Source organism: Pungitius pungitius, chromosome 1 (assembly GCF_949316345.1).
Source record: "Pungitius pungitius chromosome 1, fPunPun2.1, whole genome shotgun sequence".
NCBI classification, from domain to species: domain Eukaryota; kingdom Metazoa; phylum Chordata; class Actinopteri; order Perciformes; family Gasterosteidae; genus Pungitius; species Pungitius pungitius.
The window spans coordinates 30,321,364-30,340,802 of NC_084900.1; the positions used below are offsets into that span (position 1 = coordinate 30,321,364).

General features: G+C 47.7%; 1 protein-coding gene across 4 annotated transcripts in view; it reads right to left on the reverse strand.

Moving 5' to 3' along the window:
• Positions 1 to 13,640: 13,640 nt before the first annotated feature.
• Positions 13,641 to 19,439, reverse strand: part of cacna2d3a (calcium channel, voltage-dependent, alpha 2/delta subunit 3a) — a 91,391-nt gene continuing 85,592 nt past the window's right edge. For all 4 annotated transcript variants that reach the window (XM_062564730.1, XM_062564732.1, XM_062564729.1 and 1 more), the window contains 4 exons: positions 18,526 to 18,640; positions 15,531 to 15,646; positions 14,704 to 14,783; positions 13,641 to 14,550 (listed from right to left, as the gene is read on the reverse strand). In XM_062564730.1, coding sequence (XP_062420714.1) covers positions 14,458 to 14,550; positions 14,704 to 14,783; positions 15,531 to 15,646; positions 18,526 to 18,640 — 404 coding nt within the window. In that variant the 3' untranslated portion in view covers positions 13,641 to 14,457. The remainder of the gene's footprint in view (positions 14,551 to 14,703; positions 14,784 to 15,530; positions 15,647 to 18,525; positions 18,641 to 19,439) is intronic.

A 19,439-nucleotide genomic window follows, 5' to 3' on the forward strand; every position in this document is an offset into this window, starting at 1 on the left:
CCCTAAGGGGTTTTAAGAGACTGGCATTCCTTTTAGACCTGTCCCTGTGCACTGCTGCTCTCGGCTCACTCACTTAACCTGCGGGAGTCACCTACTCAAAGACTTATTTCAATGTTCGTTTGCAGTGATTCCATTAAAATGGTATTTCACAAGATTTACGTACGGCACACTATTTCAACCACTTGGTCTGCTGCCTCAAGCTCATGCTATTCTGAGAAAGGGTCACAGAGAGGGGCGAAGGGAAAGGTGAAAGATGTACAGACACAGGAGGAGGATATGGTTGTCTTCTTCACTTTGGAAATATATGGCTGCTCCCCTGACCACAGAGGGCTTGAGGAGAACACACAAATCACCTCACTGTGCCTTCACCAGCATGCGCACGCGCACACACGCACATGCGCACTCCCACACACAAGCGTTTCTACGAGCAACGTCGATGATTGAATGGACATCAAGAAGCGGAGAATGCAATCTGTTTTCCTTTGCATGGTCCAGCTAACGGAGAGTACCATCATTAAATAATAAATGAGAGAAGAAGAAGCTGTCAGTGATGCCCCTTAGTAACGTGATCTCACCACGGGGGGGGGGGGGGGGGGGAGATCTCCAGCGGCGTACGACTTGATCATTCAAAACCCACAAACAGTAGCACAGGTTAAAATGATTAGGGTTGGCTTTATCAAGCATGCAGTTACATTTTATGTCATGTGTGTCATATGCGGTTTGCAGAATGACAGATTAAATATGACAGGGGAAAATAAAATTAGGCTGGAGACCAGGTTGTACAGCTTTAAGGATGCACACGCATCAGAGATGTCTGAGAAGTCATTTATTTTGTACTCTCATGAGTAATGGATAAATGTCTGGCAATGGTTTTTCCTCTAAACATTTCAACTGCAGCATATTTATTCTAGGTGGTTTTGTTTTGAAAAAAATAAAATAAAATGAGGGCACAACATTCAGCGCAAAATATTTAAGACCCAGGTTCAAGCTAAAACACAAACCTGTCTGGTGATGAAAATGTTTTCAGTGTTCTGGGAAACTCTTAAAGCGTATACCTGCTGTGATCGGATTTATCTTTGCACGGGTGTAGATCCGACAAGTTACTGGAAATGCACGCTATTTGTCTTGCTATCTCCGACATCCTCCTTTGTGTGTAAAAAAATCTTTTGTAAATGCCAAGCTATGATGTGAGTGCAGAAATACAAAGCATATTCCATGCTCACATTTATTTAGTGATAGAAACCTGAGGTGAAAAATCCATATTTCTTTTATTACATGTCAAATTCCTAAGAATGTGAGCTAAAACATCCCACATGCAGGCGGCTTACGTTTCTTTTTATATAAAGTGCTTTTGATTTATGAACCCACAATGTCTTTTTCCTGCATGCAATAAATTATGGAGGTGAATCCCCCCCCCCCCCCCTCCCAGATAAAGAGTCAGAGAGACAAAAAAAAACCAGGGAGAAAAAGACTAAGTTGGAGTGATCTGTCAAGTTCTGAGTCTGTTTCAGCCTTCGAGGATTTTATAAGAAGGTATGAACATGTGGGTGAAAAAGAAATGTGACAGCTCAACTGTTTAACTGCTTCACTGTTTATCTTTCCTGTTCTTTGCTGGGAGATTAATGAGGGAAGTGGGTATTCATTAAACCTTTAAAAAAATAACGGTGGGGAATTTTATCATGGATCACAGTTCATGTTATCAAAACGTTACATTCTAGGTGTGTGGTTGACACTTTTATTCAGAGCAGCTGGAATTAAACAGTAGGGTAAACGTTGATTTTAATTACAGACATGGCGACGAGAATGAAAACCATTTAAAAATGTCACATGCAATGTTAAATACGGCTGACAAAGCGGAGAAAAATAAACTAGCATGCGTTTTATGTGCATCTCAAGCAATGCGTTGTATTGATTTGTCAAGATTGATGGCAGCTTCAGTGTGGGCTTCAATAGTACAATTTATTTAAGATCTTCTCTGACTCAACTCGACGACTATGTGTCGTGACTCAATGGATGACCATTGCTTTCTTCACTTCAAAGCATCCCGTTTTAAGCAGTATGTTCAGCTCGGAACCCCCTGCTTCTTAAAACAGGTGTGTTTGATAAGAGTTGAGTATTGAGTTGTCAACTTAGATCAGTGTGTGTGTGTGTGACAGGACGCACACTTGCCCGCTGGGTTCAGCTGCTGCCCCCCCACCGGGTACCCATGAAGGGTTGCACACCTGGCAGCTTCCACACACATCGTGACTGAACCTACACACCTAGAATACACACACCTGCCCCACGATGTTAAAGCCATAGAGAGGAAACGGGGAGTCGGGCCAGGAGGAGTCCACCAAAATAACGGATAAAACTTTGAAGAAAAAATAAAGTACAACAAGCAAAAAGAAGCAAAGAAGCGATTCAGAGGCCTGCTGAAGCAATTTATGCCTTCTTTCACCTTCACTTCACCTTCACCCAAGGGTGTAATTTACATTTCAACTTTGGGGGAGACATCTGGGAACTACTCAAGACTCTACAATTATAGTCTGATTCATGCTCACAACACACTGAATACACTATGTAACCATTTGGCACTCAATACAAATTGGTAGTATATAAGAGACAGGGCTGCATTTAACTTGACATCCTGACCTGGACAGTGTATAAAGAAAAGGGCTTAATGATAATTGAACAGGATGTAAATGTGGTTTTGGAAATAGACACCAGTTTAAATCAGCATCGTCGGTGTTGCAGAAGAATGATGAGATTAGGTTATCCCCAAATATCACACAAAAATGTTTTTCGTAGTTTTATGCTAAAGACAAGTTGGTTCTTATAATCCTGTCTAAACTTAAAGCTGGACGCAACCTATTTTCTTTTTGTGTTTTGCTTCTTAACGAGCTGAGGTATCAGGGCCTCCTGAACGGAGTTTAAGCACCCACTGGCAAGTCAATGGATTTGGACCACTGAGCAAACTAATTAATTCTGGTTCTTTCTATTTTACCTTTAAGTCTTGATGAATGATAAACAAAGTGAAAGGGTCCCTTTTCAATTTTGTCATAATCCACATCCAATAGTTAAAGCTTTTTTTTTTTTTAAAGAGAAAAAACATTCTTGTTACATTATAGGATCAGGTCCATGTCTTCTCTTGTAGCACAAGCACAAAGGCATTTTGCCCGTTAGACTCAGTTGCGCTGGTTTAAATCCTTTACGGAGGAATTCATTTTTTCCGACGAAAAGCTGTGCAGGCGTCAGCTGATTAGAAGGCCCTGCATAGAGCAGGAGCTCCATCCGGTGTCCATAAATTACCATGGTTTTTCCACCATCGAGGGAAAGATGTGTGATGTGCCCCGGTACTGGCAGACTTTAGAGAAATGATGTGTCCGATTACACTGTTGCATTTCTGCAAGAGATATTCATCAAAATGGAGATTTAAATTAAGCTTTAAAGATGTGCTTTTATATGGCTTGTATTATGTGTGTTCATCAGAAATACGGCAGGAGCTCAAATGTGATTTCGATGTTTAATTGAATTACACAGACACTCTTCTGATATTTAAAGCAGAGCCCCAGATCAAGGTCCAGTGATGAGTAAAGGAAATAAAGGAAAGGAAAGGTAACATTGAGAGGAAACACAGACTCAAATCTGTTCTTTCTGGTAAACGGGAGAAAGACTCTACAAAACCACACTGTTGTATGTTGTGATTTGGACAAGATCAAAAGAGCTGAGTGTGTGTATGCACCTTTGTATAAATAGCCTAACACACTGCATTAATGATGAGGTATTACTATAAATCTCTACACTCAAGATCAACTCTCTCTCTCTTTTTGCTCCCTCGCTCTGATTCCTATTTCTGCTTCCTGAACTCATCTCTCGGGCTACAACTTGTCAATTCAATTTCCTCTTTTCCACTCCCAGCAATGACACACTGCAGACTACTCAATGCATTAATAATATACTCTCTGCATCCACTAATAAGTAGTATGAATGACAAACACTCATATTTCCACCTAGTCATGCAACCATACACTGACTCGCTGCCTCTGAGTTCTGGGAAGATCATGTTCAGAGTATTATAGCGCTGATTATTCTAATGAGGACACGGCCTGTAACTGTGTAACTATAATAGTTACACAAATGAGAGGCGTAATCAAGCAGCTTGCCAGGCCTCCATCCCCGACTGTGGATGGGAAAATACAAACAGACGGCGTCATAGGCGGCCCGCCTCTACCACAAAACACACGTCAGCGTACCGGGATTACCCTGCTGTGATGTCCTGTCCTCTCAATGCTCCACAAAGTTAGGGTGAGAAAAGACAGGGGGACCACACATGTCAAACAAACACACACACCAGCGCACACTGTAATGTATGAGCATTAATGAATTAATGTGTCAGCCCAAATGCTCAAGTGCACACTAACGCACACTAACGCACTGATCCGAGATATTGAAAAAGGGCGTGAAGGTGGGAGAGAACAGAGGGGCCTACGAGGCGTAAGGCTTTGGACATTCCTACAGTATGATGGTGTGGTGGGGGGGAGTGGGAGGGGGGACACTAGGGCATTAAAAGTGTCTTATTGCTGCAGTGGCTTTTCTTTCGAGCCTGTGGTTGTAACCCCACTGTTGTGCCATTCAAAATAAGGGCGTTGAAGTCACAGGGCCCGGGGATAGGCCTACACACAGCACCAGCATGCACCCACTCATGCACCCACGCATGCACTCACACATGCACGTACACGTGTGCCAATGACATTTAGTCCTGTCCACACTGAGTTCATGTCGGGTTAGTTCGGAGTCAAGTCAAATAAGACATATTGAAACACACACACATGCTCACATACACAGACTTCAATTCAAGTTTAATGTAGGCACACTTTGACCCGGAGACGCCATGCACAAAATAAACACTGCATAAATTATCACGTCAACAATCACCACTCATCAGACACTCACAGAAGGAGTAATAGCGGGCACGGGAGAGCCAACAGTCAATAGTTGCTAACGCCGCCTTTCTTCCAAGATAAACATGTTGATCCTTATGAACTGTGATCCGGGGGAAGTCTAAAATGCTCAAAATACTTACAGCGGTTCTCAATCCCAATCCAGTACAGAGACCCATGGACCTGGACCTTGAGGTCCAATGACGTTGCTTGCTTTGAGTAATGATATCGTGAGACCACCTACCCGGGGGTAATCAGCCCGCCTTCTCCCTCCATTGCCTCCCTGACCTCCAATCTAGTTTTCCTCCTTTCCCTGGCTTTCCCTCCCCTCTCTCCTCACTCCTGACTGTCCATTATGTTAAAAGGGCCTATACACTAAAAAGCCTGGGTGCATTTGAGTGACAGGGGCAAGGCAGGGGGCTCATGGGTCTCCATTTAGCCACTTCCTGTTTGAGGGAGCCAGTATGTGTGCCGCTTCAGGCCATTGCTCAGCTTGCCATGTCTAAGCAAATGAGGCTTTTCACAGAAACAGGGTGGCAGAGCTCAGATCCCCGCTACAAAGACTCCACTCAATATGCTAATGTTGAAAAATCTCCCTCAGCTTTTATGTACAAACACAGAATGGAATGCATAATGCATGGATATGATTTGTTCTGTTTTTTGATTCAGTATTTGGTCGAAGAGTGTCAGCTGCCTTTATGAAAGAGAATTGATGAACTTCAGACTGGTAAATTATGTGGGGACTTAGAGTCAGATATACAGTTATACAGTGTACTAATCCTCATCCATTGTCCTGCACACACAAACCCTGCATGCGTGCACATTCCTCAGTGCCAAGACCAGACTGATATATTTTTGTTGTTGTATTTCAGTGTGTTAAAAGTGAGTTGTTAAAATCCTTGCGCCAGCCTGCAGAGGCAGTGCCGAGTAAGAACGTAACCATGCACACACCTGAAGGCTGAAGGTCCCCTGGTGGCTGAAATCTTTGAAACGCTTTCAACTTTTAAAAGCAAAAACTCCAAAAGATCACTTGTCGGTGAATACAAAACAATACCGAGCTCCACTGTTGTCAGGCTCTCAAGATCACCAAGAGGTCACTAACTACTGAAGGCTATTCTTCCTGTCACAGCACGGGGTGCACAACTAAATCTGAGGATATGTGTTAAGAGGGACACGTGTTCAGTTTGTGTCTCCCGGCATGTGCGGGGACAAATTGCCTTTGGGGTTCGGTTGTTTTTTTGTCTCAGATGTTTGTGTGTGGGTGCATGCATGTGTGGGTGAGGCCGTCCAGAGGCCTGGACATCATCACCGCTACAGCCAGGCGGCATGTGGCCCGGCGCAAGAAAAAATAAAGGTAAAGGTCTGCTCTAAAAGAGAAGTTTGTAATGCTGAAAGGCTGTGTTTCATGTCATTGTTCCCCCCAAAAATACAGTAGGGGTTCTCTATTGCAAGCCTCTCCAAACTCCACAACGCATGGACGACGAGTTGCAGAGGTGAGTTTTCTTTAGTCGCCCTGTGGAATGCCGACAGAATTGTGCGTGTGTTTTCCCAGCTTTTCCTAGCCGCGGCGCGTTGCAGTCACAGGGCCTGTGTGTGGTCCTGGTGCGGTTCAGTTGCTCAGAATCATTTCCATTTAAACATATCTGTGGTCCTCAAGGCAAACCACCAATGTCATCCACTCCATCCGAGGTAACACAAAAGCTTTGCCCTCCGCGTGACCCCTTCTCTGCATGTAGCTTGTGTTCATATGTGTTGCTGTGAATGCGTGTTGGATGTTTGCACTGATGTTTGAAAGTGTGAATACGTGTGTGTGTTTCACCGTTATCCGTCTTCTGGCATATTAGCAGAAGACATTTTTCATGCAGTCAAGGTAATGGTAAGCAAACAGGGTTAGAGTGGTGTGAGTGCTGATGGATAGGTGCGTTGTGAACTGGAAGGCCCCTTCAAGGCATTGTGTCCCAGTGATCAGTGACTCCTCTCGGGGGCTCCTTCCCACCACAAAACACCCCGCGTCAATCGCTCCATTGGGAAAGAATGCGGACGCTCTCCAAAGATACTTCCAGTGATGTTTGTCTCATTCATGTCTTGATTGATGGACGGGGGTTAAAGGTGTGAACTGGCATCCAAGTGCACAGTTGTGTGCTGAGCCAAACCTTCAAAGGACAGACATTTATGTTTCCATAGAATTGCATTATCTTTTCAACGGATCTCTATTGCATGTATTACCTTCAATTCTGTCTTAATATTTTACTGTTTGACACTGATGATATGATCAGTCAGAAAGCTTTTGCGTGGTTAATTTTTTCCCTTCCAGCGTGCGAGGAAAACAGCTCAAAGAAAACACGGATGAGCATTCATCAGTCACAGGAGCCCAGGGTGGCATGAGGGCTCCCATTGTTACTCACAAAGAAGTGTAACGTCCGGGCGTGGTGGAATACTTAACACGCTGAGACGAATAGTTGCCGGGCAGAGATCCTTTTATTAGCGAAACACCACAGCGTCCGACACAGTAACTCCAGCTCACTCAGACAACACTCCCAACAACACAACAACCGGAACTACGTCATGCTCCCCCGGACAGACCCTCCCATGTCCCGTCTGATTGGCCGGAGCGCCGAGAGTGACGCTACCTGACCGAGTCCCCAACAGGGTCGCTACATTACCCTCCCCTTACAAAGGTCCTTGCCCCCAAGGAACTGCTGAAAAATGGAACCATGCACCTACAATCGAACACAGGACAGAACAAAACAGAACACCGCTTTTTTTTTTTTTTTTTTTTTTTTTTTTTTTTTGCAGAAGAATACAGCCACCTCTAAGACCCAAGGTGTATGCTAGCCCTAATTTCCCCTCCCTAAATTCCGCTGTCTCCGAACCGGACCGGAGGCCTTCTCTGTCTTTGCGGCCTCGCCGCCGGGGGGGTCGTGCCCCCTGAACCCGTGGCGATGTCAGGCCCCACCTCACCCCCCAGGAGTCCGTGTCTATCTGTGGGTGGCGACAGGGCCAAGCCGGCTGGAAACTCGGGCCCAACCGCTTCTCCCGTTGTCCCCGAGGCACCTGGCGGGGGCTGCCCCAGGGGAACACCCCGTGAGGACGTCCCTCGGGCACTTGTTGGCAGCGGGGAGGCGACCCCTCTGTACGGGGCGAGCCGGTCCCTATGCAGCACTACTCTCCTGCCTTTGGGCGGTAGCTGCACCCGGTACACAACCTCACCCACCCGCTCCAACACTGTGCAGGGCCCCGCCCATTGACTGTCCAGCTTCGGGCACCGGCCCTTTTTTCGTTGGGGGTTGTAGACCCAGACCAGCTCTCCAGCGCGAAAATGCTTTCCTCTTGTTCTCATGTCATAGTTGCGTTTCTGTCTCACGCCAGCACTCTGCTGCTGCTTACGGGCAAAAACATGAGCTGAATCGAGCCGGTCTTGTAGCCTCCTGGCATATTCTGAGCCTGAGGGGGGCTCTGAGGATTCCGGGGGGCGCCCAAAAGCCATTTCTGCCGGTGTGCGGAGCTCTCTTCCCAGCATCAGCAGGGCGGGAGTACAGGAGGAGGTCTCTTGGACTGCAGAGCGACAAGCCATGAGCACCAGTGGCAAATGCCTGTCCCAGTCTCGCTGGTGTTGTGACGTGAGGATGGCTAGCTGTTGGCCCATAGTGCGATGGAACCTTTCCACAAGTCCATCACTCTGTGGCCGCAGGGGGGAGGTGCGTGTTTTGTGCATGCCCAGCCGTTCACACATGGTGGCAAACACCCGCGACTCGAAGTTCCTTCCCTGGTCGCTGTGTATGGTCTCCGGCACGCCAAACCGGCTGAACATGCCACCCACAAGGGCCTCAACAACCGTCTCTGCTTCTTGGTCTGGTAAAGCGTACGCCTCTGGCCACTTTGTGAAATAGTCTATTGCGGTGAGCACATACCGGTTTCCTCCGTCTGAGCGTGGCAGCGGACCAACCACATCCACAGCCACCCTCTCCATTGGGCCCCCCACGGGGAACTGCTGCAGCGGGGCGTGGGAGCGACTTGAGGGCCCCTTTCGTGCCGTACAGGGGTCACAGCGGCGACAGAAGTCTTCCACGTCCCTTCGGCACTGTCCCCAGTAGAATCCCTGCCGAAGACGCCGCAGTGTCTTTGAGACTCCAAAATGTCCCGCCCCTGCAGCTCCATGCATGGCTTCCAGCACCGAACCCCGCAGGACCTTGGGAACCACCATCTGCCACCTTTCCTCCCCCGTTGCTGGCTCCTTCCATGCCCGTTGGAGCACGCCCTGGCTCAGGCGTAGAGACTCAAACTGTGACCATAACCCTTTGGTTGCCCTGGAGAACACTGCCACCTCCTCCCAGGGGGGGCGCCGCTGTGCCTCCACCCACTGCACTGCCGGTTGTAGGTCCACGTCATGCCTCTGGTGTCGCCTCCATTCTGACAGTTCCACCGTCTGACGATCCTGGATCACAACCTCCTCCAACCGCCGCACGGACGGACCGACTCCCTCCTCCTCTTGCAGTTCCCGCTCGCGGGTCTCTCTCCGGTCGCAGTAGAGGCACCCTCCTGCGGCACAAGGCCGTCGTGAGAGTGCATCGGCATTAGTGTGACGTGTCCCAGCCCGGTGCACCACCTTGAAATTAAACGCTTGGAGCTCCTCCAACCACCTGGCCACCTGCCCCTCTGGCTCCTTGAATGACATGAGCCATTGTAGGGCAGAGTGGTCTGTCCTCACCGTAAAGTTCAGGCCACTTAGGTAGTACTTGAAATGCCGGATTGACAGCACCACCGCCAAGAGCTCCCTGCGGGTGACGCAGTATCTTCGCTCGGCTTTGTTGAACGCCCGGCTGAAGTAAGCCACCACTCGCTCGCCTTCGGGGAAAGGTTGAGAGAGTACTCCGCCGATGCCTGATCCGCTAGCATCCGTGTCCAGCGTGAAGGGCAAGCTGGGGTCGGCTGGGGCTAGCACCGGGGCCTCTACTAGGGCGTACCGCAGGTTGTTGAATGCCACCTGGCATTTCTCCGTCCAGGAAAACTCTTGGTCCTTTTGCAGCAGATGGAACAGGGGTGCAGCAGTGCCAGCAAACCCCCGCACAAACCTCCTGTAGTATGAGGCCAGGCCAAGAAAGCTCTTCAACTGTTTCTGGTTGGTGGGGGTGGGCCAATCTGCGACGGCCTGCACCTTCTCTCGCATGGTGCCAATGCCTTCGCCACCTACACGGTGCCCCAAAAAAGACACCTCCCTCTGCATGAAATGGCACTTCTCCGGATGCAGTTTCAGGCCTGCCGCTCTTATTTTTTCCAGCACCAACCGCAGCGACGCCAGGGCTTGTTCAAATGTTTTACCATGGACCAGAATGTCATCCAGGTAGACCAGGCACTGCTGCCGGGGGATCCCCGCCAGTACTTGGTCCATCAGTCTTACAAAAGTGGCAGGGGCATTACAAAGTCCAAAACTGAGAACCTTAAACTGCCACAGCCCCCGCCCAGTGCAGAAAGCAGTCTTGGGACGGGCCTCCGGGGCCAGTGGCACCTGGTAATATCCGCTGCGGAGGTCCAAGGACGAAAACCACGACGACCCGGAGACCAGGTCTAGGGACTCGTCAATGCGGGGCAGCGGATAAGAATCCTTCTTGGTCACCCCATTTACTGGCCTGTAGTCCGCACAGAGTCGCCATCCTTTTGTCTTCTTGGGGACCATGACCACTGCTGCTGCCCAGGGACTGTCGGACGGCTCGATGACACCTGCCTGGAGCATGTTGGTGACCGCGTCATCACAAGCCTGTTGACGAGCCATCGGCAGGCGGCGGGGGCGGCACTTGATGGGACGCGCGTCCCCTGTGTCAATCTCATGCTGCACTAGGTGAGTTTGCCCTACTTCATCCTCGCTCTTGGCGAAACTGCCTTGGAAGTCCAGGAGAAGGTGCCACAGCTGCTCCTGCTGCTGCGGCTGCAGGCCGACACAGTTCATTCTCCACACCTCCTTTATCGCTGCTGGCGCCTCCACTGCACGGCTCATGGTGTGGACGTCCGGGAGAAAGACCCTAGATGACTCGCGTGGGCAGGCGGGGGGGATAGCGTTGCAGGGGACCGTCACCACCGTACTCGCCGCTGGTGTTGGAGGCCCGGGGGGTAGGGACGGGTTGGGGGTGGAGAGCAAGGTGACGGAAGGCCCTCCCTGGAGACTCACTGTGCCTTGCTGTAGATCTAGATGGCAGCCCGTGGCCCTCAAGAAGTCCAAACCCAGAATGCATGGGTCCTGAACTGCAGCTATCCACACCGGGTGGCACACCGTCACCCCTCCCACCGATAAAGACAGCAGACCTCTGCCCTTCATGGGTGCCAGCTCTCCGGTAACAGTGCGAAGTCGCACTGAGGTGGGGTCAAGATGAGTCCAGTCTGTGATCATGTCTGGTCTTACCAGAGTTACTGTCGAACCGGTGTCCACCAGTGCCAAGCAGGGCAGTCCTTCCACGGTAACCGGCACATAGAACGAGTCACCTTCCCCAGTGCGCCCCACCGCCACGACGGGCTCCATGCTGGCGTTGTCATCTTCTGTTGCCGAGGCTCGTGGCGCTGTGGTCGGGGTTACGGCCGGGGTCCGCGTATCCCCTTCTATGCGGACCCCGGGCCGTTTCCCTGGTACTTGTTTGGTTTGGGGCACTCTCTGGCCAAATGCCCTGGTTGCCCGCACCCCCAGCAGACTCTGGGTCGCGGCCGGTGTGATTGTTGTAGTGACACAGCCCTGATCAGTTCAGTCACTTCCGTAACCCACGATGGTTTCTCTGCCTCTGGAGGGACCGCCATCGCCGCCCTGGCCATAGGTGCTCCCTCACTATGGTAGCCTCCAGGCGCTGCACCCCACACATTCTCTCTCTCCGCAGCCAACTCGAAAGCCGCTTGCAATGACTGTGGGTGCTGCAGCTGGACCTGGACACGCAGCTCTGTGGGAACAATTGCCCTGATGAACTGGTCCCGCGCCAGCTCGCTCTGCACTTCAGGGGGCATGTGGGCATAAGCCCTCCGTGACAAACTTTCCACATCGTTTGCCAACGCCCGCAGCGGCTCTCCCGGTCTTCTGCAGCGATTGTTTAGTTCATTCCGCAGGAGTTCGGGTTGCAAACATTGTCCAAAACGCCTCTGGAGCGACCCTACCAGCGCTGGGTAACGACGTCTGTCTTCTGGGCTCAGCAGCAGCAGGCATGACAGCGCATCCCCCGTGAGACACAACGCCAGCTGAAGTGCCTTAGTCTCATTGGACCATTCCCCTGCATGCGACAGCAATTCAAATTGAGCCAGGAAAGCCTCCCATGGCGTCCTACCGTCGTATTTCGGTGTTTTTACCGTAGGGACTGCCGAGCGATGGGCGCCGCCATTGTAGTTTGACGCTACATTCCCCGGAGAAACCGCGGGAAAATCCGCCGCGGGACTAATGCCAGCGTCCCTAGCCATCCTCACTGCAGACTCTCTCAAACGAGCCCTCGCGCCCCTAGTAGCTCCGTCGAAACTTCTGGCCATGTCTTTCGACCACCCGCTAGCTCCCTCCTCCGCTTCTTTCCTCTCTTCCTTTACCGTAACGTAGCCGCTCGTCCCGCCGACACGATCCATGCCCACAGCAGGCTAACCGCTAGCTTTCCACCGGGTTCAACGATATCGTCCGTACGAAGACACTTCTGACACCAATGTAACGTCCGGGCGTGGTGGAATACTTAACACGCTGAGACGAATAGTTGCCGGGCAGAGATCCTTTTATTAGCGAAACACCACAGCGTCCGACACAGTAACTCCAGCTCACTCAGACAACACTCCCAACAACACAACAACCGGAACTACGTCATGCTCCCCCGGACAGACCCTCCCATGTCCCGTCTGATTGGCCGGAGCGCCGAGAGTGACGCTACCTGACCGAGTCCCCAACAGGGTCGCTACAGAAGGTTGCTTTCCCGCGTCTGGCTTTTGTACACACATTGGATGCACTTCCCCATAACTCATCTGGCAAACAGAGAGGAATCACAGACCAGATTGGATGTGTGACCCAAAACAGCTACAATCCTAATTCTGCAGTGATAAATGACCCACCAGAGTCTTCGGGCCACAGGAAGAGGAAGAGCACATTCTGCTGGAAATTATTAAAGTGAAACAGTTCTGCTCAAGGGACAAGATCAGTGAAACAATGGAGACCAGATTGAACCCCTGGCACGGTGAGGGAGAAGTTGGGGTTAGAAGAGTTGGCTGGTCGAGAGGCGGGGATCGAGAGAGGGGAGAGTGGCACGTCACGTCGTCGACCACCACAGTGACTTTGGCGTTGACTCGGTACGCACACACTAACCCATAAAAGTTAGTCTGGCGTGGCACATGAAACCTATTCCTGCATTCATGTATACAGTTTGTCAGAAACATAAGTTGCATTTCTTTATTTACCAAACAAAAATAGATGTATGTGGGATTGCAATTCCAGGGTCACTGTCTTTATTTTCTATATGCCTTCGGAACAGAGGGTTACATAAATGACGAATGAGCCAAACACCAGATGCACTCCTACAAGTACAATCTTGTACACAGGCACGCACATCTTTGCCCACATTCCACACTGCCAACAACTAAGAGATACTGTATTAATCAACCAACAACAACAACAACAACAACAGAACACTTTACACGGGTATAAGAATTGATGATTTATATGAATGATCTTGAAGCTTGATTTGATAAGAGCCTTTGCAAAAGAAATCTTCAACAACAGCATCAATTTTAAACATCATTTTATTTAAAAAGTACACAAACAGGACCAGTATTGTTCAATAAGGCAAAGCTCAAATATCAACAACCACTCACATCAGAGGACTCAAAATCTCATAGTCACAGTTTAGGGGTACTACTTGCAAATCGTAAATAAAATGTTTTTTTTTTTTCTTCATATAGACTACAACTTGTTTTTTCCCCATTGTGAACAAAAGAATCACTGACAAACATTGTATTACGTTCCGAGCCACATCTAGTAATTTTCATCTTCTGTACGAGCATTTTTCTGCATCTTTAAAATCATTATTGTCCATCAAACATGTGAGCCAGGGAAAGGTGCATCTGTCTCTCTCTGACCAGGTGTTACGTGGCCCTTCGCCCCGCTCCACGCCAACCTACAGGCCGCTACCTAAAAGGAGTGAACATTGCGTTGTTTACCGTGTTTTACTGGACTACTTGTGCAATTATTAAGCTACAGTGTACATTGTTGGCATTATTACTGTGTTCAAAATGTTCTCCCCAATGACGTCTGCGTGCAGCTTGGGTGATATCGCTAAAGCACCGTAATGATTGCCAATTAGCAACTGTAATAGCTATCCGTCATCAGTCCTTTCATATGAGTGTCAGGTTGGGGGGGGGGGGGGGTACCGCATGGGCTAGGGGGCTTTGTTGATGGTGAGTTGGAAAATGGTTAACAGTTTTATGAGGGGCAGGAGTGTTTTTTTTTTTCTTTCTTCTGTGGCATTGTTACGGTTCTTTTGCATGCCGAGTCAAGCGGATCCAAGTCAAGTTGAGGATGGAGAGGCTTCGCCAACTCCGGTCACCTAGGAGACAGCGCCAGGACGACGCAGAGCAGTGTTGCCGCCAGGGACGGGGCGAGACCTGCACCTCCTCCGCACTCCATTGAGTTCTCCTAAAGAGAGAGTAGGTTGGAGGGCGGTCCAGATATGAACAAACAGGGAATACTTTAATGAAGCACACAAGCTGAATTTGTGGGGGAGAGACTGTAATATCATAGTGTGTAAAATAAACTATACAAGCGCATCCGTGCATTCGGAGTGAATACCTCTGGGTGAAAAGGGTGACAGGTATCTGGGCGCCTCCTGTCCTTTTGCGTCTTCAGCCTCTCGCACTTGAGAGACTCATTATGTGCAGCTGAAGTTAAGTCAATAACAGACAAAGTGTTCCCTCTGCAAGGTGTTTTCCTACTGGAGTGTATTTCTTGTTTATAAAAGAGAGCATGAGATGTTTTGGAGTTCCTAGGAGGGCAGTAATACTCTTATGCACAACTTAGCGTGCAAGAAAGAAAGAAAGCAGACTCAGTAATGTTTGATGAGTTTTTTTTGTTTTGTTGTGGGCTTCATCCTACTGTAAGCAATTCACAACAAAATAAACAGTGGTGTGTAAATAGAGAGGGACCGAACTGCATACAATATGAGAGGGATTCATTGTAGGAGAATCCATCACAGGCCGACTCCACTCTGAGCCGTGTCTGCTATGGATCAGTATCCCATTGCATTGTGGGCCGTTGTGTAACACAGTCCAAACACAGAGACACGCAGACACGCAGCACAATTATCTTGTAACGTAGCCGTCGAGTCTGTGGAAACATCATTGGAACTCTCTTTTATAAAAAGTGCCAATGTTTAATTTGAGTTAATGTATTGTTGCATGTGTGTTTTCTGAAAGACTTTGTCAATATCGATGAACTGAAATGAGACGCACTGTGAATTTTTGCTATTTACATCCTGGCAACATTGTTAGGAATGTAGTTATAACAACAGTATTCTGACTGGAGCGCCACAGGTAAAAGAAAATAGACTTCTATATTCCATATAAAAAAAAAAAACGTTGATATTGTTATTTTTACTCCAGTCTTTGAACAGTAAAGGATATACATAATTTCGATGGGGTCCATGGTGATTGGCTCGAACGTGCTGCAGTCACACTTGTTATCCACCACCACCATGAAGAGATTACTGCTGGGGATCTGCTGGATCACAAAGGACCTGCCAATCACAGCACAGACAGCCAAAAACCAACAAAAAAAAAGATGAGGACAGTAGAAGAGAGAGGGAACAAGGCGCTTGGGCACGATGTAAATTTCCACAAGTGTCAGAGGATTTATGTTATGAGTGTTCACATTCTCCCCTGGTGGAGCAGAGATGCATTAAAGGGACTCTGCTTGATTTATGTCAAACAGATGACTTTTCCCACTGCCAGCTGTCTATCGACGTGCACCGACATCGACAGTACGCACACATACTACTCACTCTCACTCGATCCCCCTTTTTTCTCTCTCTTCCGTCCCCTTTTTTTTCTTTGTTATATCCTATCCAAGTCAAGCACAAATGAAGTGTTGCCAAATATAAAACACTGCAAAGGGAGACAAATGGGAACCACACTTTTGTGCTCGTATCTTCTCATGGTTGTGTTTTACTGGCCCGAAAAATCCGGCCTCGCCTGAGTGTCCAGGTCGGTGATTTATGGTCGTGGATACGCTTTATGAAGGAGAGAGGTCATAAAGATGATCTCTTCTTTCTGTCACCCTTTCTTTCTGTATCCTTTGCTTCTCTCAATCCCTCCACTCTGCCGCGGCCAGTTGATTTATTAAGTTCACCGTGAAGCATTTATTAGATGCGTTCGAGAACAGGCACGTTTGACTGAGAAGGACATAGACAAATGCAAAAATGACACACGTACGTTTTCTTAAAAAGAAAGAAAAAGATCAAAAATATACCTGAGAATATCTCCACCAGTTCTGTGCCATAACCAATTTAATCTGACCACAAACAGCCTTCAATCCCTAAGTAGCAGCAATCCACCACACTTTAATACCGTTATCCCACCATGACCAACCCGACCGAACCAGCAAAGCAAATAGGCCAAGCCAGCTAAAATAAGGGTAAATTGAGATCTGCTAAAGTTTAATAACCCATGCTCACCCCTGCATGGCACTGGGCACCCACAGCTCAGCTCTCTCAGTGTGCTGAAAAGGAAAACTTTAAGAATGACTAATTCTATGAGTTAAACATACTTCAAAGTGGTTCAGAGCAACACTGTAATTTTAAGATTATATTTCTCCCATTACTTTTAGGGAAATTGGTTCCAATATGAAGCATATTTAAGGGCCTCTTTTAGACCTTATATATTTAATCGTTTTATTATTTGGGGATTTTTAAATGACGACAATGTTTCGGCATGAAGCTTGAAAAAGGTCCCGATTTAGTAGCAAGCTACATTAAAAATGGCAAATATAATAAAAAATAAATTCCAAAATGTAAATAAATTGGACAAGTTGCACATCTAACATCTGCTATCAAAAACAGTCCTTTAAAAAATGAAAATACAGATTCAACCAATGGATTATTCTAATTATTGTTTTTACTGCTCACTACACACCTCTTCTCCTGGAGAATCCAGGTCCCAAAATATCTTCAAAAGCATTTTTTTGAGTGCCTAAACTTGCCTTTATAGTAGGTTGGGAATGACAGTATGATAATTTAAAAAGATATTTCAGCGATACCATGATTAGAGCGACCTGGATACAGAGACATTCCAAGAATCTCAAACAAATGAAACAACGTCTGCGTGCTTGGTTGTGGCGGCAAAGCTGTAGCTCACAGCAACTTGGCAATTCCCTCTTTAGCTTTCCAGGGATGGTCAAGGAAAAGCAAAGGAGCACGTGGTGAGGTAGAATAGATGTCTGTGAGTACTGTCGCCAATAGTCTCCTGGAGACTGACTCTTGGCAATACATCTCGTGTTACAGTCCAGAGAAGTGCGATACGCATTAGCGGAGAGCAAACCATCTAATCGGGCCGTTTACATCATCCGCTGGATATCAGGACGTAGTGGACAAACACAAATAATGACATCACATGCTACACACAGTAAAAATACAGTAAGGAGAGGTTTAACAGGCGTACTTATGGTACATTTCCTACACACGCGTCCCAATGAAAATATGAAAGAAAAGCCTCAGTCAGTGACTTGAAACAGATGTTGTCACCACTATCCTTTATTACTAACGTGAGCTATAAAATTCCACATAACTCAAATAAAAACTAGATTTGACTTTGTCAAATTCATTGTGCTCTAAAAGGGATTTATTTGAGGCGACAAGAGGCAGAGCAAATAGACTCTGTGTTTGCATTTGGAGATGAGCACGCACATCTTCCCTGACGGATGTGTGTGAGAGGACGCTCCGCGTGTGAGGGGACGCTCCGTGTGTGAGGGGACGCTCCGCGTGCGAGAGGACGCGCAGCTCGTGGGTTTGGGAGTGCGACTGCATCCCCGACCGCATTTTACTCCTAGCACCCAGGGCAGTGGTTACCCTGCTGACCTTGTGGGACTGTACCGGCAGCAGACACACAAGGAAAACACACACACACACACACACACACACACACACACACATAGGGATCAGAGTCGTCCTGGCGGTTCCACAGCTGGGAGCAATGAAGGGCCCATTGGAGGGATCCAGAGAACACCCCACAATTGCCTGACAGAAAACCCCAAATTGTTAAAGGGACCACACTTGTTTTCCCATTTTTAAAGGACGACTTTTTTCCACCCCTCTCCCTCATTTCTAAATGCCTCATTTTTTTTCACGAGGAGAGAGGGAGTGAGTTTCTGCGTGTGTGTCTCTGACAGATTGCCTGGATGAAAGTGTTTTCAGCAGACAACAAATTATTTAAATGTGTTTCTCATTATGAAGGATGACAGAAAAAAAACAAAAAAAAAAACAACTTTGCCTAGCTGAGAGTGAGCAGGATCATTCATTTTCCACTTGTTAGCTTCTTGTTGATTTCCGACTTAGCGAACAGTTATTCGGAGAGTTGTTGTTACTCTCTCGTTAATTGGTGTTTGCGTGTGCGTGTCACATACTTGATGCAGCCATCACAGTCAACATTGCCCATGTTCTCTTTGATGGTTCTCTCAGAGACGAAGGCCGGGTACTCTGTGTCACACGGCAGCTGCATGGATCGACCCCGCCGCTGAGCTGAACGCAGGAAGAGAAAAATTGGGTGAGAAAGCCATGGAAAAACGATTTGAAAGTCAAATACATATGTAAAATATGCAAATGCAAATAGATTGAAAGCAAACAGTTGAACACACCACATCCTTGTAAATATACAAGTTTGAAAGAAAGCAGCACTTCTGAACCAGAGCTGTTTCATGTCCTGCTGGAGATATTTGCAGAGTAAATCTAGACCAGACGTTTATGCAAAATTGCTTGAACTCTCCTGCCACCCAGAGGTTTGAAACAATGCTACAGGTTTAAAGGAGGGGAATATGAAACTTGTTTATTAAATCTCAGATTATTAAAAAAAAAAAACATGCTTTTACTTATTTAAATATAAAGTTTTCTTTACAAAACAACGTTTTCTTTAACATATTTGACTATGTGAGTGATTTGAATTGCGTTCAATTCCTGGATGTCAGCAGTGTGGTATCACTGTGTGAACAAAACGAGTGTGTACATAGTTAAATAACACAATAAATGATTAGCCTGCATACGTGTATGAACGGCTGGGATTAGTTCAGGCTGAGAGACTGTGTATATTGGATGCAGGACGCTAAATTGGGGCGTTTCAGCTGTGTGTCACAGGTCTGTGTCTCCATTGTAAAAAGATATAGAAAACGCTGCTAAGACCTGAGGCTAGCCAGCTGTGAAATTATCTTGACTACTTGGCAAGCAGCGATGCCCGGCTTCCCCTCATTCGGGATAAAAGTATGCAAGGAAGGCATTTCATTATTTTGTGGCTCTTTCCCTCTCATTCACACACATAATATTCAAT